The sequence below is a fragment of the Alosa sapidissima genome, chromosome 14, assembly GCF_018492685.1.
Source record: "Alosa sapidissima isolate fAloSap1 chromosome 14, fAloSap1.pri, whole genome shotgun sequence".
In the NCBI taxonomy this organism is placed as follows: Eukaryota; Metazoa; Chordata; class Actinopteri; order Clupeiformes; family Clupeidae; genus Alosa; species Alosa sapidissima.
In genome coordinates, this window is record NC_055970.1 from 34,693,486 (window position 1) to 34,719,238 (window position 25,753).

Below are 25,753 nucleotides of genomic sequence, written 5' to 3' on the forward strand. Positions count from 1 at the left end.
TCAAAAGCGATTCATACGTTTTGTAACGCCGTTTAAACTATTGTCCTGAAATTATTTTAGCTTTTGGGACTGTTAGGGGGCAGTCTACATCAGGGGTGGGCACTCTTTGGCTCAAGGGCCACATTGGGTTTTGAAAATTTTATGTCTACAGCAATCATATGGGAAAAATAACCGTATACTGCAAATCGTTTTTTGAATCGAGAATAGTTTTTGAATCAAAAATGAGCTTAAAAATCAATATTGAATCGTGACATTTTCTGAATCATGCACCCTTATTTTGTACAAGCAAAATTATTTTGTAATGGATGTGATATTGAACTAGGAGGCAGTAGTTGGTGGAGGATGGGGGTGATGTGATCCCATGACCTAGTATGGCTGAACAAACAAGCAGCAGAATTTTGAATAGTCTACATCTATATCGTAAGCTGTTTATTCTTTTCATATATTTGTTTTGTACTGTTAAACAATCATCGTGACCAATAAACATCATTCACCAACGACCACCAATCACCACCATTGTCTTCATAACTAGGTGGCCTATTAAAATGAGAATATAGGTTTTCTTACTACTGTGCTGAGTCATTAAGCTGAAACTCGTTTGAACGGCTGAAGCATGTCTGAGTTCCAGCATCACTCCATAGGCGTGTCATAGCTCCCAACAACTCAGTTGAAAATGGTTCAGTGTCCTCCATACGACTCACCACATCGAAGACCAGCTTGCAATCACTCTGTAACAAGTCAGTCAAATCAGAAAAAGTTGGGACGTGGTGCAGAATTGACTGCCTGGTCCATTAAAGTTATTCAACTACCACAGGAGACAATAATGCCACTTATAAAATATTTTACAGGTAATAACACATTACACGTTTGCACTTACAGTACGGTCCTTGTCAGAGTACTCAATATTGAGTGTTTCCATGGCACGTAGGATAGTTGCCAGACTTTGAATGGTGTTGCTATAAACAACTGGCTTAAACTGTTTTACATCATCACCACTGAATCCATCTTCGTGGATGATCCTACAAACACACAGAAAGAGAATTTCAACAAATGTTTATTAACGGATTAATTACAGCTAGCTAGCAAACATAAATGTGAACTTATATTATTACACTTGGGCTGAGACAACAGGAGGGCTATTTCTCAGGAGATTGAATAAATATGAGAAAATGGTTAAAACCTCATATTGATGTTACAGAGTGCAACGAGGCTATGTCTAGGAGATAAAAAAAGACAAAGGAGAGATCTCATTTTGAAATGCTATTCATTGTTAAACAGGTACAAATGCAGGGTGAACCAAAGAAGTGAAAGGAAATGTACTTATTATAATACAAATGTTTCGACCACTCAGGTCTTCGTCAGGTGTCAGATGGTCTGATCATGTTAACTTGGTCTGATCATGTTAACTTATTGATGGAAAAATTAAGTCCACGTTTTGCCGTCTTTTAAGGTAAATACTGATGTGGTGAGAATGTTTTTTTATGTCAGTGATATGTAGTGTTTGGAGTTACCGTGTGGTGGGTTGGGGTGGGAATGCTGGGGCAACTGAGAAAGCCAGGACTGAGTGACTAGTGAGTTAAATGCAGTGGATAAAGTATATGATGACCGCCTGTCAAAAATGACACAGAAAATAACGAGGGACCCTGATCACCCTCTCCATGGCAATTTGACTGGTAGGGTTATGGAACATAGTGGTAGGCTAAGGCCTCCTGTGAAACGAATTAAGCGGTATGCTCTTTTATACCTCAAGCTATCAGACAGCACAACAAGCACTTTAAACGTACATTTTTTTATTGTACTGTATTTATGGTCTATTTGTATTGTATTTATTTTTATTTTTTACTGTATTTATGATGATAATTAATATGGTCAGACAAGCAGAGGACATTAAACGGCAACAAATGGATCTGAGAGGAGATGCGTTACACATGCTACTAAAACTACAGTGGTATTTTATGTACCAAAGACGTACCAAAACTCTGTTAAGTCAGCTAGAACAGAGTATTACTCTAAGTTGATGATTTGAGGTGGTCTCTCAAATCCTCCTCTTGCCACTCAGATGTTTTATCTTCACACCTGTTTAAGGAAGTCTTTAACCCTTGTGTTATCCTCAAATCTTACCGACACTTTATCCTTGGGGTCAATTTGACCACAGCTAAATAAACCCTCAGAAAATGATTATAATTCATATTGTTACCCAGTTGTTTTGTGACAGGTACTTAACAAGAGTGTAATAACCACCATCAAAAGCCCTACAAAACAATCCCACCCCCCCACACCCCTTTATGAACCTTGGAACCCTGGCTGGCAGTATTGCCCATCCAGTGTCAGCAGCCCAAAGGCTTGCTGTTGCTTCCCCTTTTGACTTTTACAGTCCTGCCAAAATGACTTATATGTAATAAGTACTTGTGTATGTAATAATGATAATAACAATATGTTCCCATACTATTCAAATAATAATATCCATAATGTGTCAAATATTCATGTATCTTATGTTTCATACAGCTGGGGTCAAACTGACCCCAAGGAACATCAATGTACAAAATATTTGTACAGGACATTGAAAACATACTATTGAAAAAAATTCATGCTAACTCCCTTCAATTAGTACCCTTCAATTGAGGAAAAGTCATGAAACATGAAGCAAAAAAAAAAAGTGAACCATATATTTTATGATGTTAAATGTTGCTTGGGGTCAAATTGACCCCAAGGATAACAGGAGGGTTAACATAATTTGCCCTGATGTTTTGGCCATTATTAATAGCTCTCTATCTACTGCAGTGGTCCCCTCCAGTTTTAAGCATGTCCAACCTTTACTAAAGAAGCCCAGTCTTGATTACAGTGACCTGAAAAACTATCAGCCTATTTCCAAATTACCTTTTGTTTCAAAGATCCTGGAAAAGCTTGTTCTCTCTCAGGTTACCTCTTATTTGAATGCTTTCAATATCCTAGATACATTTCAATCTGGTTTTAGAACACTTCATAGCACTGAATCTGCTCTACTTAAGGTGCACAATGATATTCAAAGTCAAAGTCTGCTTTATTGTCAATTTCTTCACATGCCAAGACATACAAAGAGATCGAAATTACGTTTCTCACTATCCCACGGTGGAGACAAGACATCATTTTACCAATTAAGTCCACAGACAAACATAACATTCAAGTAAACAATAAAAAGTAAATAAGAAGGCACATACAATGAATAAATAAGAGCGGCAAAATTGGGTTGAAATTGTGCAATTGTGCATAGACAGTCAATATAGTAGTGCTAGTTCTTTGCTCAGTAGATATAGGGTAGTTAGTTCTTAGCTCTTGTGCCCTCTTAGCACTTCTTGACCTTAGAGCAGCTTTTGACATTATTGACCAGAGCATCCTTTTAAAACGTCTGGAGGTTGAAGTTGGTCTGCAAGGGGTGGTAATTCTTTCTGATCCACTCAGCTCTGTTGCTAAGCTAAAAAATGCACTGGCTGTAAATTGCGGTCAGAAGTGTTTATTCCTCGTTCAATTTCAATAAGCAAGTCAGTAGTGTGATTAAGGGAAGCTTTTTTCAACTGAGAACAATAGCTAAATTAAAGCCCTGGCTCTCATATACTGACTTAGAAACTATAATCCATGCATTTGTTACATCTACTGTAGGCTGGACTATTGTAACTCTCTGTATTTAGGGCTGAACCAATCTACCCTTGCTAGACTTCGATTAGTCCGTAATGCAGCAGCTAGGCTTCTTACTGGAACTAAGAAACATATGCACATAAGTCCTGTGGTGGCCCAACTTCACTGGTTACCTGTCAAATACAGAATTCATTTTAGTTTAAGTTTTGCTTTTTGTTTTCAAAGCCCTAAATGGGATGGCACTACAATCTGTGTATCTGTGACCTTTTAAGTCCCTACTGTCCTTCTAGGCCACTAAGGTTTTCCTTGCAACATCTTCTTTCAGTCCCCAAAGCAATCCTAAAAACGAAAGGTCATAGCGTTTTTTCTGTTGCAGCCCCTCTCGACTCTGGAATAATCACCCTATAGAAATTGGTAATTCTTCACTTGACAGTATCTACATAAGAGTGACATGACACTGTCAGGAAAACATGATACTGTCATGACACATGAACCCTAACCTCAACCTTAACTCTAACCCTAAACCTAACTTGTCATGACAAAAACTGAATGACACTTAATAACAGAAGCGTTATGTCATAAACCAGAGGTGTCAAACATAAGGCCCGGGGGCCACATCAGGCCCGCCAGCAGGTTTCATACGGCCCACCAGATGTTTTAGGTAGGAAGGGAGGAAAAAGTTCTGTGATAAATTGATTAAACCTACAAACCATCGTCAGGAGGAAGAGGCCAAAAAAACTGACATGGAAGTAGGGTGTTTCAAGAGAGAAAGAGCAGGATATGATGGCAGTAGATGATTTGTACTTGTTTGCTCTCAAGTGTGTAAAGTAAAGGAGTATCACCAAACAACACTGATATCAGTGCAGAGAAATAATAATGACCATGACAGTGACGGCACCCACGAAATCTCATTCCAACAAATCTGGCCCACTGCCTAATATGAGTTTGACACCCCTGTCATAAACGTTTATGACTTGTTAATAATGTTTATGACACGTTCATGACAGTGGCATGTCACTCTTTTGTAAATACTGTCAAGTAAAGTGTACCCTACAAATTAAGTCCTGTCCCACTATCAGTAGCTTTAAATCAAATTTAAAGATGTATCTATTTTCTTTGGCCTTCAATGTCCATTAATTCTCCCTTAGTTTGTTTATTTATCTTATTTGTATTTCTTTTCAGCATTATATTAACTGCCATCTTTAACTTTACTTTGCTCTTGGCCTAGTTTTAGTAACCGTTTCTTCTTTTATCTACAATCGCAATCAGTTTATAATTATCATTACTATTATTTCTTAGGCTACAGTGTGCAAACAGTAGCCTAACAGTTTTATGTCTAAACTACAACTAGCTAAACTGAGCAGAACAGCAACAGCTCATTTCCTTTTGGGTTTACTTCCTGGGTTAATAATCTCGAAATTTCAACTTTATATCTCTTAATTATGAGAAATAAAGTCGTAAATTTTGAGATTTAAAGTCGTAATTTCGACTTTAAAACTCATAATAATTATGACTTTATATCTCATAATTATCACTTAAAATCTCTTTTCTTAATCTTAATTTTGATTTAGAATCTGACCGTTTTTTTTTTTTTTTTTTTTTTTTAAATGGTGAAAATGGGCTTCCATACATATCTATACTCAATTTGACCGTTTTTTTTTCCGGAAAAAATAGAGGGTTGGGTTCACTGTAACTCCCACAACCATACAAGCAACCATGGCAGGAAGCTGCAACTGCAGTTACCGTTCTTTGGCTTTGATCTTCGACGCACAAGTCCAGTTACCATACTCTGCCTTTGGTAGCAAATATTGATTATATGTCAGTTACTGCCTTTTGCCTTTGCACGACTCCTTATTTTTAGTACATCCCTGCTGAAAAAAACAGTTAGCTTATACTGGTAGCTGATTTTAGCTGGTTTTAGCTGGTCTTTGCTGGTTTTCTTCCAGCTCTTGCTGGTCTTTGCTGGTGTACAGTAGCTGGTTAGGCCACCAGCTGGATATGCTGGCATGACCATCTGAGGAAGCTGGTCATGCTGGTTTGACCAGCCTGTCGTGTGGGATACAGCTGGTGCAAGATGGTCATGCTGGTGACCAGCCTGTCAAGCTTGACATTGTTGGTGTAAGATGGTCAAGCTGGTTTGCTAGAATGACCAACATAAACTGGCATGGCCAGTAAAACCAGCAGTGTAGACCAGCAACAGCAGCTAAAATTACCAACTTGAGATGGTACAACAAGCAAAACCAGCTGAATTACCATCGTGAGCTGGGTAAACCAGCTGAAGGTATGTTTTCGCAAGAGTTTTGCTGGTCTAGCAGGTCAACCATCATATAGGGTGGTCAAACAAGCTGGTTAACAAGCTGGTCAACCAGCAAACCACCTTAAGCTGGCCAGGCTGTTTTGTTCAGCAAGGCAGAGTACAGTATCTGACAGGTGAATAAGGGTCAAAGGTCAACTTTGAGCACAAGGTTTGTTTTTATATACACACATGTCTTCATCAGGATAACAAGTCACCAGATTTTCATTGCTCTACCTATAATACATTTGTGTAGACAAAACAAAAAACTTTTCTCAGTTTGACACTCTGGTCAGTTACTGCCTTTTGCCTTTGTAGGGTAGTATAGTAGTTTAATGGATGCTGATAGGCTATAGTTTAATGGGTGAATGAATGGTTGGAAGTAGATGGATGGAGACAAAGTTGAATGAAAAGTGGTTTGTATCAATATTACTAGGGTAATTGTGATGGTTGCTAGGGTGTTACTAAGGTACATAAGGTTGCTATGCCAAATAAAGCAGATGCTATGCTGGTTGCTATGGTAATCATGTTGGTTGCTATGGTGGTTGCTAGGTTGACATGGTTTAATAGATGTTGATAGACAGATAGTTTAATGGATGTTGATAGACAAATTGTTTAATGGATGTGTAGGTAGATAGTTTAATGGATGTTGATAGATAGTTTAATGGATGAATGAATGCTTTGAAGTGGATGAACAAGAGACAGTTGAATGGGTGGTACCTTGTACTCATGTTATATTAAGGTTTTGCACCTCTGTTCTAATGTTACGTCAACGTTTGTTTACAACTAGAGTGGTAGGCAGAATAGGCAAGGTACTGCAGAGTGGTAGGCAAGCCTACAACAGTCGGGTTGCATAGGCTACACATAGTTACAAATAGCTTCAAAATTGAAATTTTAATATCAAATATTGACCGAGATGCCGACCACTTGTAGGTAGGCCCTAACAGTTGGTTTTACAATAAGAAGCAAAAAGGCGACGAATGACCGTTTACGTATCCTCATGGTTGTGGAGGATGATCGTTAACAGCTGTGAAGTGTTTTATTAAGATGGCCTAATGGTGTAGCCTAGGCTACTGTCTACTAAGACGTAGGCTAAAATACAACTATCTACAGTCATCCAAAAATGAATTGCCAGAGATAGGCTATTAAGGGAAAAGGTGCAGCATTTTAAACATGGCAAGAATATTTTTTACCGGAACAGTTTGTTCTAATTTGTTATGAATATGTTGTTGTGAAATTCGTGCTTGTTCTTCTGTCCTTCTCTTTCAAGTTATCATGAGTGTCATTTGATGACATAATCACAAGTAATATGCTAATAAATAAAAACAGGCTTATATGCTTAAAAATAGGCTTATGTGCTGTACATGTCAGTTAGGCTAACTCCCGTATGTCAAAATAAACTGATTTGATCCTATGAATTGTTTCGCGATCACACACAACTGAACTTAACACAGCAACCTCAAACACCACTGTTGAACCTAAGCTACTGCTTCAGTCATGTAAGAAATAAGCAGTTTATGAATTATCCTTACCCGTTTGATCAAGTCCACATGACCAAAATAACAGCATATTTGAAAGCTGTTGAGCTAGCATAACAGCCTAATAGCCGATGCTGCAATGGCTAACTAATAAATCGTTTCATACAATTAATGAACTTTAACAATCTCACATTCTGAGTTTTTCTGGGTTTTTAAACTGTACCGGTTAAACATCTGCTGAGTCTACTGCCTACCAAAACCTCAGTTGAAGTTAAATTATCAAATATTGTTTGATTTTATGTCAACTTTCAGAGGGAAGACATCTATGGCTCCTAGTCCAGGCAAAGTAGCGTTTTACGACAGACTAATTGTAAAATAAATTTTTGCAGCTTAGATCATTTCTATGAGGTGTCCAGAACAACATACTAAAAGTCCTAAGAAATCCTAGTTGAGGAAATATGTTAAATTCTCATCAATCCAAGATGTGTGCCAAGAAGGCCAGGCAACAATACACCCCCTGCCTGGGGCTATTTTTTTCCTTTACTCCTATCAAAATTAAACTTTACACAATGAAAGTACCCATGAAAAGTAAAATTTTTTGTATTACAAGTTTCTTTGAAAATTAATTTGAATATGCAAATGAGCATATTTTTTAGCTCAATAATCGAATATGCCCAAAATACACCCAAATAGGCTTAATTTTTCCTCCCCCCCCCCCCCCCCCACACTACTAGACTTAAGTGGTATTTTCTTGTAGCCCTGGTCCCAGAGTTTAAGAAAAAACATGTTAACAAGAAATAAACTCATTCCCACTGTACCTGGTAGACCACTAAGTAAATTTCCCATTGAAATGAATGGGATGTTATGGATTTAAGTGAAGAGAGTGTATGCATAATGCATTTTGGTCTGTACCATGAAGGGAAAACTGATTTAACTATATAAACCATATATTTTCTGAAAGCTTAGACCCTCAGGATGTGATCTAACATAGGTTTTGACCTTTCTCACCCTCCCCTTTACTTTGCTGCCCGTTCATAATACATATGAGTAAATTGGGTATATCTACCGTTCCTGAGCAAAGTACTTGAAAAAGTTGTTTGTAATCAGTTAAATACCTTCCTCAACAAAAACAGTATCCTTGAAAAATTCCAATCAGGTTTTAGATCAAATCACAGCACAGAAACGGCTCTAGTAAAAATAGTCAATGATCTTAGACTGGCTACTGACTCAAACAAAGTCTCAATCCTTATTCCTCTGGATTTGAGTGCGGCATTTGACACCATTGATCATAGCATCCTAATTCACCGCCTTGCGAAGTGGGTGGGTCTCTCTGATAATGCTCTAAACTGGTTTCAAACCTACATTACTGGCAGACATTTTTAAATCAGTCTAGGAGATCATGTGTCTGAAAAACATGACTTGCCTTTTGGTGTGGCCCAGGGGAGCTGCCTTGGTCCCCTGCTATTTTCCCTATATAAGCTTCCGTTGGGAAATGTCAATAGTCAGCATAATGTAAACTTCCATAGCTACGCAGATGATACCCAATTGTATATTTCTGTGGAGCCAACTAACCCAGATGGCCTTTGCTCCCTCACTGCATGCCTAACCTCCATTAAAGGGGTGGTTCAGGATTTTGGACATAAGACCTTATTTCCAAGTAAGCAAGTGTGATAGTTATCAGTGGAGACCGTTTTCAGCACGTTTCATCCAGTCCTTCTAATTGCAGAGTTCACAGGTGCTAGGCTAGCGCAAGTCAACGGTATGTGCTAGCCTGCCACATGCTAAGCAGAGATTTAGTATCATTAATTTCTTGTGTGGCTAGCTATAGGGAGGAGATGTATGTTGCTAATTGGGATTTATGTTGTTTAGCGTAATGCCATGGTCATTAGAGGGGATGCATCCCCTCTATTGAAATCCGAAAACTTCTTCTTCTTATTATTATTTTTCTTTTTACCTTTTTGTGCGCGCTATTCAGCCCAAACCGCTTAACGTACAAATTTGGTTCAAACACCGTTCCGTAGATCTTCCAAGGCTTTACCGTCCTATCGGTTTTTCATTTTTGAGAAGTTTATACTTTTTGAGATATTTGTAATTAAAAGTGTATTTTTCCCCCATAGACTTGAATGGGGGCTGTGATGTCATAATAGAGCCAGCTGCGCTCGTTAAGTAGCTCTCAGAGCAGTTCCCAGGCTAATCAGAACACTGGCACAGGTGTCACCTGTGAGGAATTCAACTGTCTCAGCCTCTAAGCATACAATCTAGCTCTACCTGAACACATCCTGTTAAAGTGTTTCCTGTGTGTCAAAATAAAAGTCCCAGACATATCTCATGCATTCAGCATTATATCTCCAGAACGGCTTGACGTACATGCTTCAAATTTGATACGAGTGTTTTTATGGACTCAAAGATGAAGTGAGTTGATGTTGGAGGTTGAAGGTCAAATGTCAAGGTCAAAAACACCTTGAATGTTATATCTCAAGAATGCCATGTCACACAAGATTCAAATTTGGTTACTCCAAAAGCACCTTTGCAGGTATCACAAGGTCAACAGCCCCACCAACACCCTAACCAGCAGATTGCATCCCCTCGTGTAATTCCTCGGAATTGCATTTCTAGTTTGATATGAGATGCTTGCACTCGTAACTTCATCACTTGTAACTTTAGGACTGCTGTTTTTTTTACTAACAGTAATTCACGAAGCACTTTAGCCCTAAAAGTAGCACCTAAGTCTGTGACGGCTTAAAAGAAGTTGCAAGGACTCCTAACCCGATGTTTTGAAATGCGTCTACTATTGTCTACAGGAGCTTCCAATCGCGAGGGAACTTGCATTGTAGGCATAACTAAGGGATGCAATAACACCACCAACAACCAAAACTAGGCTACTCATTGTCAACATGTACATGAAATGTAACGTTTCATGTGAATCAAATTAAAATGTTTTCTTTGCAAACGTAAGCATAGGCATATGGTGACAGATTAATTTAATAATGCTGCTGTGTGAATCACGGTAAGCGCGAATGAAGTGGCCACTTCTTAATGGGACCCACTGTATGGAAGTGGGCTAAGTAAAATAGAGATGTTTTAAATAAGATAAGGTTAATCAGAATTCTACGATATGCCCGCTTAACAACGGCAGAGATAGAACTGGCCTTTGGCCATAGCAACCATCCATTTAGAACGACTGGCCTTCATAGCAACCAAAGATCTGAGCTGTGTTGCAATGTGAGGCAAAGTATAGAAAGGTGATGAAACATACAGAGACAGGTCAAGAAATATAGTGCAATGTAGACAGTAGTATACAGTTGATTTACAGACGGTGGTTTAGAGTAATATGAAGTATTCCTTTATTCTGAGATAGGCTACATCAATAGGCTCTCAAAACAACCCCAGGCTCATAAATCCCAAACAGACATAAGGTCTTTATAGAGCAAATCCATATAGATTATTTGTCAAATAAACCAGTAAAACATAATTTGTGGGATGGAATATATAACATTCACACTCATAGCTCATATTTTTTTTAAATAAATCAGTGAAAAAGTATCCTGACAAACAAACAGCTTTTTAATGCCTTGGTCATATTTCATAATTTCAATTCCTCTGTAGGTTACCTGATAGCCCAGTTTGAGAGGCACAAGACGCGTGACATTATTTATTTTTGCAGCCAATCATTGCTGTCATTTTATTTTATTGATTTGATCTCAGTCATAGAAGCTAAGTTCGAAGGCAGGCCAAAGGTAAAATCCAACGAATCACATTCAACCCGCAAGCCAATAGTTGAATAGCCCTCTCCTAGAGCTTTTGAGATATTGCCACTGCTCCAACACTGAAAGGCACTGTTACAATGCCTGGATCAAGCCAGGTTCAGCATAGCGTATGCCACTGTCTGCTCACGTTGCTGACCGGACCAGGGCAAGCACACTTTCGCAGTTCCCGCCGGAAATGCAGTCTAGTTCTACATCTGCTGCCATTGGAGGGCGCAGCCAGCCAGAAGCAGATGGGCTCCCCCTATTAAGTCAGGTTCTGCTCAAGGTTTCTTCCTGGAATATGGGAGTTTTTCCTTGCCACAGTTGCCATATGGCGTGCTTGTGGGAGGTAAGAGGGTTAAGGCTGCCAGTCTTATGACGTTATTTTCTATATTTTTGATATGTTGCTGAGTGGATCATAAACGGCCCCAGCAATGAAGAAAAGTGATTGATAATGACTGACTGACTATTATTGTGTTACATGCTTCAAATGTAAAGCACTTTGAGCTGCATTCTGTGTATGAAAGGTGCTATACAAATAAAGCTTATTATTATTATTATTATTATTATTATTTATATGGCTCATACCTTTGGGTCTGTGCCATTTAGGAAAAACTGTTTCAACCATATAAACCATATATTTTCTGAAAGCTTATACCCTCAGGATGTGATCTTACATGACATGAAACATGTCCCATCCTCCTCATTAGTATGCTGCCCATGCATAACACATGGGGTATTGGTAAATTAAGTGTGTTCTGATACATTTTGAGCTGTACCATAAAGAGAAAACTAATTAAACCACCTAAACCATATATTGTCTGAAAGCATATACCCTCAAGATGTGAACTAACATGGGTTTTGACATTTGTCACCCTCCTCATGACATGACAGCCCAAAAAGGTATTAGCCATATACACTATTTACCAATACCCAATGTATTATGCATGGACAGCATACTAATGAGGAGGGTGGGACATGTCTCATCTCATGTTAGATCACATCCTGAGGGTTAGATCACATCCTGAAAATATATGGTATATACAGTAGTTGAATCAGTTTTCCCTTCATGGTACAAACCAAAATGTATTATGTGTACACTCTCTTCACCTAAATCCATAAAATCCCATTCATTTCAATGGGAAATTTACTTAGTGGTCTACCAGGTACAGTGGGAATGAGTTTATTTCTTGTTGAAACATGTTGAAACATGTTTTTTCTTAAACTCTGGGACCAGGGCTACAAGAAAATACCAGTCTAGTAGTGTGTGTGTGTGTGGGTGTGTGTGGGTGTGTGTGTGTGGGGGGGGGGGGGGGCAGCAATCTTCCCCAATCATCCTACATCCTACTGCCAATGGGTGATGGCAATGCTGCTTTTAGACTGGCCTCTAACCTGAAAAGTGCCTGGCTTGGTAGTACCTGCCAGGGGTATATCCCCCGCCAGTATAGTCTTCAGGGTCACTGAGGCGCACACACACAAGCCTCCCCACCACGACAAGGTAGCAACAACAGGGGAGTTTTCTTTTCTTTTTTTTAGTTTTTTTTATATTTTTCTTTTAAAAATCCAGCCTGGATCCTGGAGCCCTTCTCTGTGGCTCTTGGTTCTGGCACCCCTCACTTCCTGGTTTGTTCTTTGCTTAGTTCTTCCCCTCTGGGTCATATTCATCTGATAAATCAGGCAACTGTGAGTTTGTAATGACTAAGATGGCTATTCTGACTTTCTTCTGATGTTATCTGTGGGGGAATGTCATAAGTCTTTTTGTGGCAAGTGACCCAGGTGGTAAGTGTGGCAAATTATCGCGTTCATGCAATACGTTAACTTACTGAATGGACAAGAATATGTTAGTTATTTGGTCCCTGTTTTTTCTACTTGTGACTTTATGGCTTCTTGGCCATAAGTCAATTACGCCTAGTGTTGAGCTAATTTAAAATTGATTTTTCCAAGAAATTTGTAAAAAAAATGTTTTACCTTCCATGTATATTTTCACTGCGAGGTTTGATTGTGATAGGAGTAAAGAAAAAAATAAGCCCGTTAGGGTGTATTTTGGGCATATGCGATTAGTATGTTGCTTATTTGCATATTCAAATTAATTTTCAAACAAACTTTTAATACAAAATGTTTTACTTTTCATGTAGACTTACATTGTGTAAAGTTTTATTGTGGTAGGAGTAAAGGAAAAAATTAAGCCTATGCGGGTATATTCAGCCTATATTCGATTCGTGTATAGCTCATTTGCATATTCAAATTCATTTTCAAAGAAACTTGTAATACAAAAAATGTTACTTTTCATGGATACTTTCATTGTGTAAAGTTTTTGTTGCAGACAACGACGTTCAATAGGTTCAACTTGTCCCTTGCCTACCAGGTGGATGTAAACAAAGCTATAGAACCTAGAATACGTCACATGAAAAACGTTAATAGAGAGAGATACAAACAGGGGGGCCTAGTTAAGCAGTTGGAACAGGTGCGAATCAGTTTAAAAGATCCTTTATGATGTCATAATGCCCAATAGAAAGTCTATGGGATTTTTTTTTGTTTTGTTAATATTAAAAAAAGTATGACTTTTATAAAAATGAAAAATACATAGCAGCCGGTCGCTCCTGCTCTGGTAGGAACTAGTAGTGTGTTCCACCCACAACAGATAAGAAAAGTTTTGATTGCCCTGAGCGTACGGGTTAGGAGCACAACGGTCAGGAGGTAACATATGCCTGTATGAGGACATTCAAATAAGTGGGAGTAGACCCGGAGACTAGGCAAGTGTTAGTGATTTGAATTTGACGCGGGCGGCTATAGATAGCCTGTGTAGCTGGGTGAGCAGCGGGGTAGCTTGTGCCCTTTTGGGTTTGGGCAAGGAGTTCCAAAGAAAAGTGGTTGGCATATGCAGTTGTAATCAGTTTTGTTTATGGCGGATTAGCAGTTCCACAAACCCATGGAGAAGGAGGCTCTGTAGGTGAGGACTGTAATAATGAGTGGAGGTTAGCCAGATTTCTGCTAATTTCCATAATGGCGTTTTCTGTGATGGTCGGTGATAACAGATAACGGTGAGCACAGCTTCGATTTTTCAAAAGGGTGTTAATTACCCACAACTGAAAGTCTGATCACTCTCACAGACAGACGCTCGCAGCTCTAACACACAGAGTTCAATTATAATAAATTGGACAAGGATTTAGATTGCCCAGTAGTGTCTGTCAATACTCTCTCACTCACTCTCTCTCTCTCTCTCTCTCTAACTGCACTTTTGTAAAAGTAAAAGTTGTAATAATTGGCAAGTTGTAATAAAAGCGTGGGTTAGGAGCTGGGCTAGCATGTAGTAGCCAAATGAATAAACAGGCGGTGGTGGCATAGTGGCTAAAGAGCTGGGCTTACAGGCACACTTTGGATGAAAGTGTCTGCTTAGTGAATAAATAATTGCATTATGTTACAGTATACTTTCTTTAAATATCGACATACTCCATGTCATTTTCTTGTGTAACTGCGTGACACTGACAACGCATATCTACTGGTAACATATTCAAAATACACTTTAATGCCACTATTTAAGAATGTATGCAGCAGCATTAGGTGAAATAAGTTTAAGGGCTATATCTTGCACTTTAGCGCAATTGACTTCGCGCAAATTGCTTTGTGGGCGGATCTTGGGCGCTGTTTCTATTTTACCGGCGGGATCATGACTGTTGCGCCCGACGCAAATCTAAAATGGGGTGGCCTGAAGTAGCTACATTAATCATGGGTGTGGTTTGGGCGTAACGTGCAATAAACCAATCAGAGCGTCATCTCACATTCCCTTTAACAACAGGCACGCTTGTTCTATAGCGGATTGCTATTATGATGGCGGAATTGCCAGGCACAGCCAGGAATGGTTCACAGCGCTATAGTCAGTTGGGAACAGTTTGCTATTGATTTTTCCTCTTGACAAAATGTAATACAGAAATGTCACTTTCCGATGTTTTGGGATCACTCTCACTGAATCACGAGGTTATGAATGCATGGTGATATTGATGTAATGATGTAATCTACCTCACTATAGAGTATAGACAATGCAGATCTGTCAGATAAGCTCTCCTCTCCCGTGCTGCTGCTGGGGCATTTGGGTTAAATGGCATTGGCATGCAGTTCAACATCACGTCTCATTAAGTCCTCTAATATTTCCTAATTTATGTCATCAACACATCCGTGATTCGTGGAAATGTACGCTAGATTTATACCTATTTTTTCACATCGGACACCACACTGATTTCCCTCGTGTAGCAATATGTGTCCTTGTAATTATGTATGGTTTGGAGAAATGGGAACGGCGTCGTATAGATGAGAGCGCAACACAGGCGCCCAAGCAAGCGCTCCTGCAGATGTAAGCTACAGCTGTACCTTACCATCAGGCAACAGAAACAGTTGACAGTCTAAGTTGACCTTTCCAACTCTGCACAGTGCACAGTATCCCATTAACTGCATGACAATAGGCTATTTACAATATTTTATGTAAAGTAGAGTTTGTAAACACGTTATCATCAACTTAATGCACGCACAACTTTAGTTTGAGCAGGAGAGAGAATAACAATGAATGGACGCAGCAACTACAGAAATTGTAGCCAAGGCTACTTGCTGCTTTCTTTTACTGTCTATGGTTGCTGGTTAACAACACATAATAAGCTTAATTAAGCGAATTCACAAACTCAAGACTTCAAGGCCATCATGGATATAAAACGTTTTTTGAAAACAACGAAAGGATGGAGGGAACAAAGTTCCAAAGTTTGGAGTTATTTTAGATGGGCTACAACAAGGTAGGCAAAATTGTGATGCTTTGTGACCTTAGCGCAGCTGGAATAATGCTTATAGGCTGATGTTAAAGCGCACACGATGTTTAAAGCCATACACAACGGTAAATTGGAACAAAACTAAAGGTAACTTTAGCCTTTATAGGGCTGTATAAAGTTATATAACTATATAGGCTAATACATTTTTAGTTGACCAATGCACGAACAAAACCGGGAAATGGACAAATATTATCAAGGCTTTGAAAGTTTCCATCTGTGCACAGGGTGTCTGTAGATCGGTGTGCATAGCATTCATTTCTGCAGGCCTGTGGCCATGTATGCGCCCTTAAAATAGCATCTGAATTTGCGCCACTGACTTTAGACCATGAGGTTCCTGGTCTGTGGCGGAATTGTTTTCTGAAACAGCAAAATATCAACAGGGACCGTTTGCGCCGGAACACGCCCCCTCTTTTCGCTGAAACGCCCCCTGGGCGCACATGTACCTGTGGAGGGAAAATTCCAATATGCGCTGACTACAAAATAGGAAAGACAAATGCGCGAGTATACAAAGTCAATTGCGCTGGTGTGCACGATAGAGCCCTAAGTGTTGTAAGTGTATTTGAAGTTGTTCCACTTTAACACATTTGTAGCATGAAGTGAACTAGAAGTTTAAGCACTAAGCATGATTTCATTTAAGCGAAAATAACACACTTTGAAGCTCACTCAGTCATGAACATTAGTGTAGCTGCAAGTATACTGAAGTATGTTAAGATTTAGTATATTTAGTATATATTTTTTTCATCTGGAGAGAAAGGAGCTTCTTTGTTGCTATTGGCAACTCTACCTCAGCACCATCATCCTTGACCTGTGGTGTTCCCCAGATGTTGACCTTTGGGCCATAATTATTCCCATTTGAACAAATCTTCAGCCCCATGCTAAAGTTGACTAAAAAGAGGAATAAAAAAATATCATCTTTGGATCTTAATGCCTTAATTAAAAAAAATGAGTAAAAATCCAACATTTAAGGACACAAATTTTCTTTGTGAATGAATAATGTATCGTAAATAAATAAATGTTCTTCATTAAAATACAGGGTGCATAAGTATTCATACCCCTATGTTAAACCTATGTTAAATTCCCATAGAGGCAGGCAAATTTTTATTTTTAAAGGCCAGTTATTTCATGGATCCAGGGTACTATACATCCTGATAAAGTTCCCTTGGCCTTTGGAATTAAAATAACCCCACATCATCACATACTCTTTACCATATCTCTAGATTGGCATGGGGTACTTTCCATAAGATCATCTCTCAATGCAAATCAAACCAGAAATTAGGTTAACTGAAATAAAAACCATCCCAATCTCTAGGTATGTTGAAGGGTATGTGATGATGTGGGGTTATTTTAATTCCAAAGGCCAAGGGAACTTTATCAGGATGTATACCTGGACCCTATGACCCAAATTTGCTTAACAAAACCCATCGCCTAATGACTATGGTTCCCTCTGTCAATGTATTGACCAAATAAACAACTGAATGTCTCTTTATTTTCTGTTGCTCAACAAAGAAAAAAACTTTGTTGGTACTAATCACCACTGTTATTAACACAAAAGGGCTAGGGTTAAGGTTAGGTGTAATCTAAATGTCAATAGCAACCTGAAAGCAATAACTTAATGAGGTTTTTACAACCTAAAAAAACATTGCCAAACTTTGAGGTATTATGTGCTCATGCAAGACTCAATCATGCATTTATCTCCAGCAGGGTTGATTCGTGTTATGGATTTTCAAACAACTCAAATAACTGACCATATTACTCCAATACCTACATCCCTGCACTGCCACTGCAACTGTTGTCAGTTTTTAAACTATTGCACTTTGAAGATTGTATTTACTATTATTTACTATTTTTGCTTTTGTTTATGTAAAGCACATATAATTACCCATAAGTATGTGCTACATAAATATATAAAAAGCTTGCATTGATATTTCAAACTACAGGGCTCCCACATGAGATAGGAAATAACCCAATATCTCAAAATGTTTCTTTTATGATGCATTATGTGTGTGCTGACACATTATGTGTGTGTGTATTATACATACTTATACCACTGTGTGGTTGAATTTTCTATTGTGATACGCTCTTTCAAACATCAATTAACTTTCTGGGTGTCTGATCAGAATCCTGGGTTGTCCAGTGCCACCCCAGACACCCTTTTGGCTCTGCACCTGGATTGTAGCCACAATGGTAACAGCACGTTCCAACCAGAAAACCCATGAGAATTGAAGTTGAGAAATTGAGTGTAGACCTGAGGTCTATGCTTATATTACTGAAAATGTATTAATTGAAGTATTTACAGTTTCCCTGTCAAGTTTTCAATCCTAGGTAATCTTCATAAAGATACAGATGAGCTAGTTTAAGTGTGAGCTGCAGCAGCCAGTAGCAGGTAAGCAGCATGTGGAAAGGGGGCAGGGCCAGATAAATCCCAATAGATTAGTTCGGCATGTAGGTTACCGCCATTTTGCCATCCTCAAGAGGGGGAAACATGCTAGCAGCATACCATTGAGTCAATGTGGAAAATCGCTCTTTGATAGAAATGGATAGAAATCTAGCCCCAAAAGAAACATAAGCAAATGCATTTGATTCTTTAGCCAGGTTTAATGCTACTGTTGCAATCAGGAAAAAGTAGCCTGAAGCTAAGTGCAAATCGAGGAACACAGGACATTCAAAAGCAGGATTTGTCATTTTGCTTTAAACCTGAAAATGTCCCAAGAGTTTTCCAAAAGACAAGGTAAAGGTAGGCTATTGAAATGTCAGTCAGAGAAGCAGACTTGTTTTCTTTTTGTTCATTTTCATTTTGAAAATTAACAGAACACTGTCACGTTGGCATCATATCAGTTGTTATATTGGTGCATCGCTCTCATTCAGTGAGGGGGAATTGGCGATGTGATATTTGGTGATGTGTCTCAGATATTTTTGTTGCTTGCTACTCATTCCTGAAAATTATAATTTGTAGCATCTGCCAAGTGTCTCACTTTAAATGAAAAAGAGACAAGCTATTTAAACTGTAACCCTATGTCTCATTAGGCGTAGGCATCCTTTTTGTTATGCAGCTCTTTTGAGTGGTGTGGATTTTTTTTTTTTTTTTTTTTTTGGCTCTTCATGCTAGACTGGTTAGCCACCCCTGAACTATAGGAATATTGTAGTAGAGACATACTATAGAAGTACAGTAAGACTACTAGGAACAGTATGAGGGTAAGGTATGCTACAGTATTACACCATCATAGACTGTGGTGTAAATTGACTGGGCAATTTCATAAACTTGACAGTATGCGACCTGATGCCTTTTCATCTGATATCTGACATCTGACTCTGATATTAGAGGAAGTCCTAATATGGATACAGTACCAAGGCCTTACAATGATCCCTTGCCTACAACATACAATGAAAAAAAGGACAGTGTAGTAGATAAGATTACATCAAAATGCTAGATGTTAGCTAGAAATAAGACTAATTTGGGCCCTTGCGAATATGCAGAAAATATCTATAAACAGCCATACAAAGTAAGGTTTCAGATGTAAATTCACATTTGTAGCCAAGTATGTGCCAGTGCCTTGTATGCCAGTGCCTTGTAGGGAAGGCATAGAGGGCATTATTTAGACCTTTGTTTTTCCACTAGAAGGGAACTCATGAAGACATACATTTGGTTCAGGTCTTGCTCTGTAGAGGGCATATCATAAGTCATGCATGAAGAGACACCCAATCAGATTGTCCCACATCCTATACAGATATTCCTCTTATTTTCACCATCCACACCTAATATCTACAAAAAATCTTTAGCTGTAGATATTAGCCTAGACAATAGTTAGATACTAATTTGGTCATATAATAAAATGGTCTAATATGGTCAAAAAGCAAAATAAATAAACCCAGCAATCATGCTGGAACTGAGAGAACAATGAGCTATGTTAAGCTATAAAGTATGTAGAGCAAAACAACATTGACTATAAAAGCAACTCCATAACTATCCATAACAGGTGTTACATAATATGCTATGCAGTGTAAACTACAGTACAAAAAAGTTTATGATGATCTAAAATATTTTTGAAGGGAACCTATTAAAGTGAAAGGCTGAAATAACTGTGCTATAATGTGCAATTGTATATTTGATAGCAGTTATTGTGAAAATGTTAATGTGTAGTAAATCAGTATGCAGTTGTGTATATGCAATGGCTACATTACAGCCTGCTTAAAGTCAAGCTGCAGATTAGGCTTTAAAAGCTCCCCATTAAGATTAATGTGGGGATTCTTGTATAGGCAGATACATGGATACATTTTTAAAAGAGAATTGACATTGTCAGCACCAGCACAAGAAGATACATTGTAGACAACAAAATAATCCTAGTTACCATTCCCCAACATCTCCAGGTACCATCTACCAATTATTTTAATATTGTCATTTTATTTACACTTACTTCATCTGTTTGACAATGGTGCTTTTGCCGGATTCACCACCACCTATAAAAAAGAAGAGTCATGAGAGTGGAAGTGATAAAGTGGGGTGCGTTCACACACTAGTCCCCATAGACACAGAATCACACATGTCCTTTCATCGTCTCGTCCTCACCAAGCAGTAGTAATTTGACCTCCTTAGCTGCAGTGAGTCCGTCCTCCTTCAAGTTTTTCTCAATTGCTTTACTTCGGTCAAGAGCAGCACGCTCCTCTGCACTTAACGTACAACCCATGACAACATGTAATACAACGATTCTTCTTGTATTCTTCCACACCGTTTCCCTTGATTTCTTAATCCTTAAACACAAGAAATTGGAAAAGAGAGCTGATGATGCCCCTACACTGTATTTGAAGCCACCTATCTCAGATCAAGCAGTGACAAGGATTTGCCACAAGGCAGTCATATCACACTGACGTCAGATGGGCTGTCCGGCATGATCAGGGCTTGGTATTGAGGGATTAGATGCTTCAGTGTTTTCAGTTACCAATGGTAAATTCTGAATGAGGAAGATAGTCCTTTTGTCCTTATGGTAAAGACTTTTAATGTCAAGATTCACTTTCATTTTTTGAACTATGAATGTGAAACATCGGTCAGTGTTCCATATGTATTGAACTGGCAAAGTGAAGTGTCAAAGTTAATAGACTTATGTTAATGGATTCATTATAATTTACCCACTGTAAGTGACATGGCTTTAGCATTTGAAGAATTCATAGTCTTCAGCCAAAGGAGAAATTCTAAATTGTTGTGCATGGACACAGAGAGTATTCAAATTGTTATTTTTTGTTAAATAGAAATTGTACAAACTTGATCAAAATGCTAAAAGTTGTATATGACTCCAAATCTATCTAGAAGTAGGGTGAAATCTCGATCAGTGTGGCTATTGAAACTGAGATTGATTAATAGAATTGAAAGGGACATGCTGTTGCCTGGTAATGAATAATTCAGAGAATTAAACAGTTAAAACACATATGACTTTAAGCTGTCAGTACTAATTTACTGCACTGTATTAACAGCAAATATATGAATCTCTAGCTTGATATTAATGTTTTACAGTTTTTTATAGTGCAACTTCACATGTTGGTATAAATTGAATATAAATCCATGAGAACAAAACAGACATACTATACTAAAGATCTGCAATTGAACCATTAGTTGTTCAAGCAGAATACCTTATAGCTTTTATATTGAAAGGAATGTATTGAAAAGACAATATTTGGTTACATTTGAATATGAGACAACGTTGTCTAAAATTACAAAAACATAGGCATAACAGTCACAGAAAGTGAGAATAGGACTATGTGTCCTTAAGTCATATGGAGTCTTCCCCTTATTAGTGAAGCACTACAATGAAACCTTTGGAAGCATTTGGGCATTTGGACAGTGTAAGGTGAATATAAAGATGTATGAAAATCCCCTAGAATTGTTAAAATCTACAGTGTCAAGGGAAGATGTTAAGGATCACTTTTCTGTCACATGATCTGCCCAAAGTGCTTCTACATTTTTAAACACATGAGGCAAACCAATCCAGTTCAGAGATCTGCATATGTAACTCAGAAAAGCATTTTTGACTATATACAGTAATGGGCGCCACTATCTAGCTTCTCTGCACTGATGGATGAGCATTTTCAAGAGAACATGCACAGAGCAAGAGGTTTTACAAATGGATTATTTCTCTCAGCTCAGAACCAGTGTAGAGTGCACGGCTTAACACGCTTTTATCTTTATTACCGGCACAACCTCACCGAACCACTTGACCAACCCCCTTCCAGCATTGGAATGTCTAGGTTAACATATCGTACTTCAAGCACACTACATACCATATAATACAATACTTAAGACAGTACAATTAAATTGTGTTCGGAGAGGAAGTGCCTAAAAACTTGTTTGATTCTGGTCCAAAATATGTCACTTCTAGCATTTATACCATCATATGTATTCTGTGTAATCTAGTGATGGATACTATAACAGAAGCCCCATGATTACCTCTTGGTCTTCCGCATTAAATTTCACTTTAGAAAACGAGTTTTTAAAACCAGTAAATCCCCATAACTAAAATCATCTCTTATCTGCGTAATACTTTAATGGTGCAGCTGCAGAGTGTAATGCCCCAAATGGTGGAGCAGCCTCCTCCATTACAGTAATCTGTACACACGGTATACACAAACCATTAAGCTTCCATTTCATTTCTAAGAATAAAGTGGTATGCTGAGTACGACAGATGACAGCTTCCACTTGTCCACCTGCAAGACTTGGCCATGCCCAGTGCAACTGGACATTACTGTTATGCCACCTTTTCCAACATCTGGTCTCTGTATGGACAAACGCTACAAAAGAATAACATAATGTATAACATAAGTAGATGGATCAATATCTCAACTGTCATCATGACACTGACATAGTGAGAGTTGTTCACCATCAGTCAGCGTCCTCCCCTGCAGGGAAAAGCACAGTATGATCAGTAAGTCACAAATACATTCTTTGTAGCCTATATTCAAAGCTAAACTGTGTTCTTTTTATTTAACACATACTGTAGGCCTATAGTTTGAGAGTGAACACAGCAGATGGAAAGTAAAGACGCACATTGTTGTAAAAACAAACAGGCAGAATATGAGGTAAGTTCATTAATGAAAGGTTTGGTTAAATCTATTCAATAGCATTGCTGAACAATCATTTAATGGAATATGACAAATGAGATGACAAATATTTGGCCTATTATTTTTTTATTTATCATTATTCAATAGTTTTATCAGTATTAAGTGTAATATATTTCTTCATTTAGCCTATTTATTTATGCTATTTTATTTATCTATGTTTAAGCACACATAATATGCATATAGTGTATATTTAACAAGCTCATCGTTTACCACCCACGGTACACCTCCCCCACCTCCCCCCAACATTCTTAAAAATAAATCAATTGTATGCACAATATTTCTATGTAGCATAGCAATATCATACACCATTTGAAAGCTTGGACACTTGGGAGTCCATACATGACAACATTTTTTTATCAGTATAGTGCTTTACATTGTCAAATTAATCTTACTATGTCTCAATTAAATTTAATTTAAATGTTCTCCTCCCCCTCCTCCTTCCCTACCTTCTAGCTGCAGTGTATATCCTTGGCAATCAAGTAGATGCAGCATTGAAATATCCACAAGAATCCATAGAAATAGAATATTCATGTTGTTTAATCCAATATAATACTGTTGTGATGTATAGTCCATCCATATTTTGTGTAGCCCTTCTATATCAGAACCCCTAATGTACAATCAAAATACCAGTAATACAACTTCAGAGTGTTATCTTTCATTTGAGATCATGATTATGCGTCTACACTTTAGCAGCCAATAATGCAATAATGGCCAATAACGTTATAATTTTAATGTATTAAAGCCAATTATGTAATAACTTTTTGCCAATAATGTAATGTAAGTTATTATGTAAGTTATTATATTATTGGCTGGGTTAAAAAAAAAACGTTGAAAATGTAATAACTGCAGGCAATTATGTACTGATGTTTATTTAGTGGATATAAAGAGTCGCCATGGCAGTATACTTAGCTCTTTCAAATAGCTTCTTAAAAACATGACCTTACATTAGCTCTCTCTCTCTCTCTCTCTCTCTCTCCCATAACCACTCATTTGTGACATTCAAATTGGAATGAAAATCCCTGGTCCGATCAGAATTTTAATCAGAATGAAAGAGGTGAAGTAGTTTGCTCCTATTCCGAATGAACACCCATGTAAACAGTCATTCGGAGTGACTACTGTATCTTCTCAAGGAAAAGTAGGCAAAAAACAATGGCTATTCCGATCAAAGATTCTAAAGAGCTTGAGAGCACCAGAGTAAACAGACGGCAAACGTTTTTTTAATATTGGAATTATATTTGACTACAGAAATGCATTCCAACAGCCCTACAGCATAGCCACCGCTTTATTTAGCACAGCAACCACCATATCTACTCTAGCAACACCCTGGCAACCATCTGAATTACCCTAGCAACAACCTGACAATGACTATCATAATGTCAACCTAGCAACCAACATAGGAACCAAAATGATTGCCCTAGCAACCAGCATAGCAACCTCCATATTTAGCATAGCAACCACCATATATACCCTAGCATCAACCGAACAACCATCTCAATTATCCTAACCCTACCAACAACCTAGCAACAACCACCATAATGTCAATCTAGCAACCACCATAGCACCATGTTATCATGTTCATGGGAATGGCAGATAGTTGAAATATGATTCAAAGAATGCTATGATTTACAAATGATGTCAACCCTATATTTAATTAAGAATAGTTCCAAAACAATAGATCAACTGTTGAATGAGATGTTATTGTTTTTTGGAAAAAATGTTCATTTTTCAGCAATATGTCTCAAACAAGTTGAGACAGGCATTTTTTCACTGTGTTGCTTCACCTCTTCATTTAACAACATTCGGTAAACACTTTATTTTAATGTGTCGCTGTTACAGTGTACCTACACGTACCTAATTAGGTACAGTGTACAACCTGTGTAACAACATGTACTATAAGGTACTATCATTGTACTTGCATTATGTATTTATGGGTACCTACATAGTTGTTACATTGTAATACTGAGTGCTTTTACAAAACTTTGCCAATTTGCCTAAATTTTCATCAGAGGCAAAGAGCTGACCCGAGACCTGCTGGATGGGGTAAATCTGGTCATGATAGATTTGATATACAAACCATTCTTAGCTCCAGTCAAGGCCTCATTGTCTTCAGTGTACATGTAACAGCTGTGCTGCTACAACCTTGTTACTCTTTGATACAGTGGAATAAACCTATTAAGTGTACCAGTTAATTACTTACATGTACATATGACATGTATGTTGTGTCTTCGATGTCTTGGAACAGGTCTACTAATTCACATGTACTGTGTGGTGTAATAGCAGACACGTTTCAACACATCAATTGCAGGATGCATGACATCATTGACAGGATGTATATAATATGTACATGTAAGTACTTAACTGGTACACTTTATTTTAATGGGTTTATTCCACTGTATTAAAAGATTAATAAATGTGTACCAACACAGTTGATACATATACTACAGTATGTAGGGTAATGTTCAGACATGCAGACATGTTCCAAGACACCAAAGACACAACATACATGTAATATGTAATTGTAAGTACTTAACTGGTACACTTAATTTTAATGGGTTTATGCCACTGTATCAAAGAGCAATAAGTGTGTACCAACACAGTTGATATAGATATGTACTATGTAGTGAATTAATAGACCTGTTCAATAGCTTAATAAAATAAGCAATGAAAATGAGAGAAAAAGCAATAATAAACAATAATGTCCATTCGATC

The 25,753-nt window shown here is 38.0% G+C and overlaps 1 protein-coding gene across 3 annotated transcripts in view; it reads right to left on the minus strand.

Annotated features, from left to right (window-relative positions):
* Positions 1 to 21,164, minus strand: part of gnao1b (guanine nucleotide binding protein (G protein), alpha activating activity polypeptide O, b) — a 91,621-nt gene extending 70,457 nt beyond the window's left edge. For all 3 annotated transcript variants that reach the window (XM_042061068.1, XM_042061067.1, XM_042061069.1), the window contains exons 1-4: positions 20,505 to 21,164; positions 20,353 to 20,395; positions 878 to 1,019; positions 568 to 728 (exon numbers count right to left, since the gene is read on the minus strand). In XM_042061068.1, the coding sequence (XP_041917002.1) occupies positions 568 to 728; positions 878 to 1,019; positions 20,353 to 20,395; positions 20,505 to 20,622 (464 nt within the window). In that variant the 5' untranslated portion in view covers positions 20,623 to 21,164. The remainder of the gene's footprint in view (positions 1 to 567; positions 729 to 877; positions 1,020 to 20,352; positions 20,396 to 20,504) is intronic.
* Positions 21,165 to 25,753: the final 4,589 nt, after the last annotated feature.